Source organism: Egretta garzetta, unplaced genomic scaffold (assembly GCF_000687185.1).
Source record: "Egretta garzetta isolate BGI_Z169 unplaced genomic scaffold, ASM68718v1 scaffold16, whole genome shotgun sequence".
Classification (NCBI taxonomy): Eukaryota; Metazoa; Chordata; class Aves; order Pelecaniformes; family Ardeidae; genus Egretta; species Egretta garzetta.
In genome coordinates this window covers 3,015,169-3,024,872 of record NW_009260022.1, presented here as the reverse complement: position 1 = coordinate 3,024,872, position 9,704 = coordinate 3,015,169, and the positions used below count along the sequence as shown (strand labels likewise).

The 9,704-nt window shown below is 37.3% G+C and overlaps 1 protein-coding gene across 1 annotated transcript in view; it reads left to right on the top strand.

Moving 5' to 3' along the window:
* The window catches only part of LRP2 (LDL receptor related protein 2), a 130,080-nt gene that overhangs the window by 17,593 nt on the left and 102,783 nt on the right, over positions 1-9,704 (top strand). Inside the window, exons 2-4 of the mRNA XM_035896170.1 lie at positions 1,009-1,116; positions 3,274-3,396; positions 5,889-6,005. Of these exons, the coding sequence (XP_035752063.1) occupies positions 1,009-1,116; positions 3,274-3,396; positions 5,889-6,005 (348 nt within the window). The remainder of the gene's footprint in view (positions 1-1,008; positions 1,117-3,273; positions 3,397-5,888; positions 6,006-9,704) is intronic.

Genomic DNA, 9,704 nt, shown 5'->3' with positions numbered 1-9,704 from the left:
TGACAACAGATTAACACGAAACAGAGCTCTGTTGAACCTAATTATGTTATAGCTCATTGTTTTGGGGACCTATAAAACTGTTCACTCCCTTTTTATGAGGCTGTAGTCACAATGAAAGGCCATAACCAGTGCATTTTCTCTTTCCTATGGGACTGAAGATTTCATTAGTTGACTTTAATAAAGGTCTGATCCAGCTGCATTTACACCTGGGAATGAATGCTTCTTTATCAGGTCTTAATCCTTTGTAGGTCAAGCAGGAGGGAGTGACAGCAGGATAGCTTTTGATCAGCCATAAATGTCTGAAAGCGTAATTTCTTTTAAAATTATTTGCCATTCAAATGTTGACTGAAGACATGCTTTCCTGTACTTCAGAGGAAAGATTTTAAATATTAGGGCATTCTTAAAAAAACAAAACAAAACTGAGGTCTTTCTATACTTTTGAGCAGTCACTGCTGAAACAAGATTTCCACATCAGCTAAGGGGATTATTATTATTATTATTTTTTGAAATCCTCAGAGTCTCTGGGGAGGAGGACTAATGTTTAGCATGTTTAACCCTTAGAAACAATGTGGAAAATTATGCCCTACCTTTATTTAAGACTACACTGCTTGTGAATTTAAAATTGATACATCCCTGCTAAGTAGGTTTCTGTAGTGTAGGTGCTCCTCTGAAACTTGTTTGGGTTATTTTTCCTTTTTTGTTTGTTTGTTTCTATAATATAAAAATATTAACATGATGGGAATTTTCTAGCAATTTAGTTGGGAAATGTCCTGCAATATTTAGAGCTGGTTCTTTTATTTTTTTTTTTTTTTTTGGTTGACTGGGAGTGTAGAGATCTTTTTTAATATATACACTTACTTACATTTTTGTATTATTGTAATATTATTTTCTCTCCCTTTCATGCCATAAGGTGACGAATAGATTACAGTTGTTTGACAGGAATGCACTCCACTATCTGTTTTTATGTACTGGTACTGCTAACCTGCTTGTTACTCTGCTTTACCATAGGATGTGAGCGGGGACAGTTTCGCTGTGGAAATGGTCGATGTATTCCTGCAGATTGGAGGTGTGATGGGGCTAGAGACTGCTCAGATGATACAGATGAAGCTGGTTGTCGTAAGTGAAACAACTATAGTGCAAATTTTCTTGTAATATAAAAAATACTGAGATCCCAATATGCTGAGCTGTACCTGTGGTACAAGAATAAAATTAGAGGAGGAGAAAACTCCCAAGTTGTCTTGAGATGACTGCAGAATCTGCTTAAGAGTCATATTTCTTGAATCCATTGGCTTTGGTAGTCAGAAAATCAAGTAGTGCTCAACTTCTAACATGACAGCCTTCTCTTAAAAGTCTGTGTCCAAATAATGGCATATTTTTTGATGACTAATGCTCTAAGTAGATGTAGAAATGTATTATATTCTAGTATTGCAGTAATCCTGAATATTGGATGTACATACAGCTACCACCAGCATCACTTGAGCTCCAAATCTTTGGATCTTTCAGGCCCTAGGCAACAAGCTGTATGTACTGCATCTTAAGTAGAGTCTTGGTTGTCTAGAGTTGGTCGTGTTATCCTCAGGGACAGCAGCTCAGGGACAGCAATTGCATTCATATGGGCTGTAATATCCATACACGAAGATTCTCTCCAGCTGGATGTTAAAAAATTGTGAAAATGAAGAAATTCCCTCCACGCCTACATTTTACCTTTTTGGTTCTAGTGTTCTTTGAGGTCTTGTGGGCTGGTGCAGTTCTCAGCCCACTTATAGGTTAGGTGAGTTTTTGCTCCTCAGCTGATGGAGAGTGAGAAAGACTAATTTATGTTGGTTCTTTTCACACTGGATTGTTTCTTTGCTGCTTGACCCATATAATAATTGGAGGTCATTCACACAACTTGGCAGTCTTGCTTAGCAGTTTAGTTAGCTCCAAAACCCAGTGTAGTTCTGCATGAAGAGTGCCTTATACTGGTGAAACAAAATGGTGTTGTCCAATAGCTTGCTATTTCAGCTTAGTTCTAAACTGCAAATGGAAAAAAGTGGTTGGGCTTTGAACAAGGAATGGGTAAAATTCATGATGACTTTGTGAAAGATAAAAGATAAAAACTACTTTTGTCATAGCTATAAGCATGCAGTTGAGTTGTTCTCATTTTCATACATGTGATGAATTAGGAAGATGAAAATTAAACTTTTCAGGTTTTTCAGTTAATTGTACTTTAAAAAAAAAATGTTAATGTGCTATACATAGTGGGGCATGTGTCTAAGAAGATTGTTTTAAACTGATAAAAACTGGCCTAAGGTTAAAATTCTACTACAGGGTTATTATTTGTTTTTTAAAACAGGAATAAAAAAAAAGTATGTGTGAAATCCATTGTCTGTATTATGTGATCGATTTTATCCCTGTAATTAGTTTACCTTTAATGTAATTTTTTACTTCTCAACTCTAAATCTACAAAGTGATTTAATTTTCTCCCTTGATGCTTTGTTTACATTAGTAGTTGTGCTTGCCTATCATCCCATGAGCATGAAGTGTTTCTAGTTGACTTCACAGTGCTGCAAAATCATGGTCCTGAGAAAAAAGATAGTTAAGACCAGAGTCCTGTGTACTGGACTGTGTTGTGCTAGTGATTCTTCTCGGAGTATTAACTAGGGATGGTGTAAGCTCTAACACAGTTTCAAACATTTATTTTGATCTTTCTAATGGCTCCCGGTTGTTTGGCTATTTGAAAAGTACAGAGTGGAGCTGGGACAACAACACTCAGATTGTTCTGACCTGACCTTCGCTTTTGCCTCGTGAATTCACAGAGAAGAGTCATGAGCTTGTTTTGAAAGATCATCTTCCTACCAGGGATAGAGCACCTGAGGTGGACTGAGAGCAGTTGAGCAGACCCCTGTGAGACTAGGGAAGCTAGCATGACTCCACATACAAGTGGAAAAAAAAAAGAGGCTCTGTCAGAGGGCAATTCGGAGCCTTAAGCTTTTGCTGTGACCTGCCTTCTAGAGGAGCCTGTGTCTCCAGGGAAGGATACAAAACTGAAAATTCATACACAGGAGTTCACTAAACTGAATTTTGCCTTTTAGCATCCTTCTGCCGGCCCACTTTCCCCCTCCTGCTCTATCCATTTTCTTTGGTTTGTCAAATGCTTCATGTGTTTAATGGAAGTTACAATCAATCGACATTTGGACCTTAAGTCTTCTTTTCCCTGAGTTAATTGTTTTCTTTGAAAGTGCTTTCCCGGATGTTTGTGAAATGACTATTTGTTTTCATTGCTTATGCTAGCACAACCTACCTGTGAGGGAAATCAGTTTCAGTGTCAGACTGATGGTGAATGTATCCCACAGTCATGGGTTTGTGATGATGAGGAAGACTGTGAAGATGGCTCAGATGAGCATCAACAATGTCGTAAGTATTTAAGTTCTAATGTTATACCAGCTTTGTGAAGTAAGAGTTCATATAGCAGCATGTTGAGAACATACAGAAACAACCCTGCTGTAAGTACAGCTTTTACCAGAAGAGTCTCTAAAGCAGTTTCTAGAAATGAAATATCTGAAAAATGAAATAGTTAAAATACAGAAAATATGTCCAGAAAGACATCTGCAGGTCTTGAAATCTGAAAATTACTGATGTTTCAGTAAATTAAAAAGAGGGGAAAAAAATGCATGATTGATACAGAATTTAGTAGTTCCAAAAATGGTGAAATATATATAATATATAATACTCTGATGTCCAAACACTGTTTCAGTCACAGAAAAAGCTGCTTCATTAATTGAGTAACAAAATTCACACTGGCATCCCAGAATTGTTAAAAAAGTTCATTCCTTTCTAGAAAATTTTGGAATTTATATGTATGTAAGAAAGGAGGAATTATCAGTCAGTTGAAGTAAACATTGCTAAAGATTCTTGTACCATCTTCAGTAATTATATTTAATGGCATTATTATTTAAAATGACCAGAACCATTCTTTCTCATATTCAGATAGGAAGAATATCAGAAGCCCTGGTATGGGGTGAAGATCTAGTCTTTCATTACCATTTGGGCAGCTTAAACTTAGGATGTAATTCCTATTAGTATTTCACTTTAATATGCTAAACAATGTACTGATCATCTTTGATTTTCTGTTTTAAAGTGTATAATATTATCTGTATATTTTAGAGCAAAGAAATAATTTAGCAGCCTAACTGCCATTGCCATAGCTCGCTCTTTTTTCAGTATTGATTTCAAGATAAATACTGATAATAATAAAATATGTTACTCTGATTTTCAAATGTTGCAACTAAGCAGTTTTAAGGGCTACATAAAGTTAAGTATGTGCTGAAGTGATGAATAGTGAACTGAGATTACTGAACCAAATTATATTCTCTGTGTTATTGCATAAGACAGGAAGAACAAATGTTGTAGCGTTCTAAAGAACTGATTTCCTGCTACTTCTAATATTAGAAGTTACTTTAAATGAGGAGGATAAGTTTAATTTATTTTCCTTCTGTTTCTATGTATAATTTTTGGATAACTTCTTTAAACTGAGCAGCTCTGGAGCTACTCATTAACCCCATTGATTCTGGGGAAGTTCACAGGTTTAAGTTTTGGAAGGATTTTCCTCACAGACTTGATTTGTGCTTTTATATCTTGATACCTGTTCCCACTGAGGATAGAAAAATTGAAACTAAGGTTGACTGCTTTTTGTTCCCCTCTTCCTCTGAGAGGGTGTCAGCACCTGCTGGTTATGTTTTAACTAAGGAATCCGGAGATACAAAATGCAAAATGAGCAACAACTCTGAGTTGACTTTTGAACTGGGTCATTAACATCATTCTCCACATACTGGTTAATCGTGAGTGTTAGTAAATATACAGTGGCACTATGCTGCTGCTGCTGGTTTTGAGGCATCTCCTGGTATTTGTCCTTAGTCTTCTAAAGGGACTTTTTATCTCTGTGCTTGGGAATCCTGGAGGAGCTTTTCCTTCTTGAAATGTTAAAAATTTTTCCTAGAAAAAAATGGCAGGTGGCTCTGGAAGTCACACATGCAGAATTAAAACAAATTTGTTTTACTTCACTGTCTTGCTCTTGTTTTTCCTCATGACACCAGTATCCCAGCAGCTGATCTTACTTTGGGAACACTGCTGACAGAAGACCCTGAAAAGCAGCAGACCAGATGCCAGTGTATAGACTGGGATGGTGTTGAGATATAGCATGAGTTTGAAAGAAACAAATGTGCAGGTGGCAAAAGGAGGAAAAGTTAGCAATAATTTCGCCCTTCAGCTGTATCTTCACAGATTCAATTAATTTGCCTAAGAAGAACAGAGAGTTTAATTTAGCTGTAATGGAATCAAAGTGGAATTGCATGGTTTTATGTGGTTGCTTTTCACTGACACAGCTGTCACGAGAAGAGACATAATCATTCTTGATCCTCCATTAGTTATGAATGTAAAATATTCCTGACTGTTGAGGCCCTGACTGTATTAGAAAGCAGTGTTTTACCTCCAGCTCTGCTGTGTTTGCGTTGCAGCATTCTAGTTGACCAAATAACTCGCAGTTTCTGAGAGATTTTGACCCAATAAAAAAAAAATAGAGAAAACTTTAAAACAGTGAGAACTGGTAATTTAATCTTTTAGGCAGTACAATTACAGGGAGGTAATTTTTACCCTAGAGGTCAACCCCTTCAGTGGAGAAAAGCAGTGACTTTGCAGGCTACTGAAGGCCTCATAGGGCTGTTTTTTCTGCCATGTGCTTGTCAAGTGTTCTTTAATCTCCCTGAGTACACAAAGGTACGGGGGGGAAGAAGTCTTATGCTAATATTTGTGAGAAGGATGGAGTAGTTAAAGAGGATGAGGGAAGATATTTTTCTGCCTAAAAAATGTTTGTTGTTGGAAAAGACTGATTGAGTGCCTGTTTCTTGCAGCGGGAAGGACATGCTCAAGTCAACAGTTCACGTGTACAAATGGACAGTGTATCCCAAGTTCATACTGGTGTGATCGAGTAAAGGACTGCAGTGATGGAACAGATGAAAGAGTCTGCCGTGAGTCTTCACTCTTCACACTAGATCTGATTTCATCTCATCTCTCTGTGGCATTTTAATAAATTTGTAAGATTAAAAGGCTTGTTGATGGACAGGATGACCACAATATGCTTCTTGTTACAAGAATTTAATTTCAAATTCTTTTGTGTATCATAGCTGATGTTCTGATACATATCCATTATTGCAGAACTCAAATGCAGAAGTGCTACCATAGGATCAGGCCTTCTTGTTTGTCATTGTCTGAAAGTTAATTAATATTGCACTGGAAAAAAGCAAGCATGTTTAAATGATATAAAACCTTGGGATAACCAGACCTAATTTTGCCAAATTTTTTTCAAATACTTTTTGCATACACCTTATGAAATCAATGGTAACTATAGCTTGTATAGAAAAGCAGAATTTGACCCCAAGTCACTTCTTTGAGGGACTTTGACCCTTTCAAAAGTATTTTATTCTAGACTGCAGTTTCCTCTGGAGATGAAGTGTCATTGGTTATCACATGGTCAGTGAACTGCTAATGCATTTTATCCATGACTCAGAAGTGGCTAAAATGTACACTCTGTAGAAAAGAGTGATTTAAAACTATACGGTACTCTGGAATAAAAGGTTGCTGAAACGGTCAGATTGGAACTTTTCCATGTGCTAGACCTACAGCCAATTCTGAAGTCACCAGCACAAATGGCTAAAAACCCAGATCCAAAGTACTCCATGTCATTGCTGGAAGTAGTTTGGCATTTTTTCTCTTTAAAGTTTAGAGGAAGAAAAGAGATTGGTAACTTAATGTAGCAAATCTATGGCACATAAAAATCCTGAAGGAAAGGTATTTGTTTAAAAAATGCATTACCTGTGAATTAAAAAAAGAGGAATTGCTCAGCACCTCTGAGATCTGTGAGAAGGCATTGAATATAGTGTAGAATGGCCACATGAAATGGTGTAATCATTATAATGCAGTAAATCTGTGGCAAACTGGGAGTGGAGTCCTAAACACAATACTCACAATTAATTTTTGATACTAGAAGCTGCCATGATGTTTGAATTTGAAGTGTACATTTTATTTCATGCTTAACATTCTTAACTAAATAAATTAAAAAGGCAGGTTGGAAAGGGGCCTCTAGATCCCTTAGCAGTAGCTCTCTACTGCTGTGTGGGAAACCCAGTTATTGCTGCATCAGCCAGCAGGCCTCATGACTGTTGTGAAGGCAGCATATTTAGCCCCAGGGAGAGGGACTGCCTCATATCATTCAACAGCCTCTACTCTGGTTTATTAAAATATGTGTTGATAGTCCCTCTAAGACAGAAGAATGACTGTGACTTGGAACATTGAAAGTAGGAGTGTTGGACTAGTTTAAAGAAATGTGATGGTGCTGAAGACAAGAGAATCAAGAAGAATGTAATGACAAGACCCTTCAAGAAAGGCTGGTTAATTTTATTGCCTCTCTGTTTTTGCAAGGCCTGGAAATTTAAACAGAAGCCACAAGATAAAATTAATTTTGGTGATTTTGTGCTTAACTATACTGTAGGGATTAGTGTGTTAGATTTTACTGTTTTGAAGCAGATTCTAGTACTTTGAATATTAATTTTTCCCACTGTTTCATCCATTTATTTTTCCACACTGATATAAACAAGTATAAGAGGAATATCACTATTTTGGCCTTTTCCTTTGTCATTGTTTTTCCCTTAATTTACACTAAAAGGTTTCATAAATAAGAATGAAACATCCATGAACAATGAGAAAAGAAAGCTATTTAGAATTGATTCTGTTATTTCAAGGAGCATAACAAAATGAAAACTTATCATGTTGGTTTAGTTATGCCTTGCACTCACTGATTTATCTGGAAGCAGATTTAGATTGTAAAGAAGATGAAGTTTTGTTGCTGAATAAGTTACATTATTTAAGAAACTAGTCAAATGCAAAATGTCACCAATATGAAGTAACTCAGCAGTTAAACATGTAAAAAAATAGAACAAAGGAATTCAAAGCCTTAGTCCATTTTACTGCTAATGGGATTAACAGCAAGGGAAAACTACCCATACAGAGGCTAAGATAAACATCAGAACAATGTTTCAGCTACAGGTCATGTAATTAGTGCATTGAAGCTGTTTTTATTTCATAAAATTGTGGGGGTTTATTTTCTTTAAATATATATATCAGGTTGTTTTTTAAGCTTTTTTAATAGCAGCTAGAAAATACTTTCATTTTAAAACTTTAGAAATGTAGAATGAAATGGCAGACTATTTGGGGTAGCAAATACTTTTTGGGAGTAAGCAGCCAATATTGGTGTCATTTCTCTGTGTTAAATACTTTATTTCTTTCAATTAAAGGTAGAATTCTCTCTCCTGCCTCAGCTTCGTAGTTGAAAAATGAAAATCTCAGCCATGTCCCTTTTGCTTTTCTGTGACTGACAGAATAACCTTCCTGGATACAGCTCTGACAGCTGAGCACTGCACTCATAGCCATAGCGGGGAGAAAGGGGAAATATTTTAAGACGTTGTTTGAGGCTCATGGGCTGAATGCAGGCTCAGAAACTCTGGATTTTTGATTGTAATTTTGCTGTTGAGTTGCTGCCATAGCTCAATTGCCTAACGTGTTAATTCCTGCCTCTTGTTCGCTATGCTAAATAGCTGCTGTGGTCAGCAAGTGGGCAGCCAGGTTTGGGATGAATTTGTGGAGATCAGGGTGAAAGTGAACCAAGATCAAGAACTGAAGAGATCATAAAGAATGTAGCCTAAGAAGGAAGAAAAAGGCTGCGTTCAGAGGCTAATGTTCTTGATGTTGCACCAGTTACACGTAACAGCTACAGGACAAGGCACAAGTTCAGGCTGAATGAAGTATCTCCACCAGGGAGAGCTTGGGACAGGGAAGAAGCAAAACTGGAGCAAGGTAAGGAAGGCAGCTGAAGACTAGAGTGGCAGGGATCAAAATCAGGAATTAAGGCTAGGAATGAGGGTCTGGTCAGTCTGCCAGCTCTCAAAGCATATCTGCTGTGAACACTACCTGCTATCATGTAGCTCACAGGATTCTTGGGTTTGGGTTAAGTCCTCTTCCTGGTGTGTCTGATAGGCTATGAACTCTCTGGGCAATGATTTGTCCACTGTGAGGTGGTGACTTATGGCAGTGAGTCAAAGGGTTTTAATTAATTTTGTTTTGTAAAATGTTTTGAAATGTTGCTGCACTGAAAGAATGACAATTGGAAGTAGGAAATTGTTTTTACCCCCCCCCCCCCCCCTTTTTTTTTCTCCTTCTTGTAACATGGATTGGGGTCACAGAAGGTTACACTTCCTGACTGTGTGACAGAAATCAGTGTCTGCTAAGTCAAATACCAGTTGCAACTGTTTCCTGTTACTGTTTTTGTATGGATTTATTTCCAGCTTGCAGGACAAAATTATTAGGCAGAGAGAAAAATAATGTATGTTTAGCAATTCCTGTAATATAGCTTTCAAGCATCTTCCTCATGTACATTGAAACATGCCATTTATATGTGTTTGCAGCTGTTGCCCCAAAACAGTTTGTGGGTTACAGCAGGTTGCCTCATCTGTCATTTGTGCTGGCATTTGCCCGTTTATATTTTGCAACCAAAGTGCTGTCATACCACGGGGAAACAAATTGTGGGGAAGTATTTTGGCTAAGAAAAAGAGATGCCTGAGAGGAAGGGGAGAGAAAGAAGAGCTCCCTTTCTTCCTGAACACTGGAATGAATGT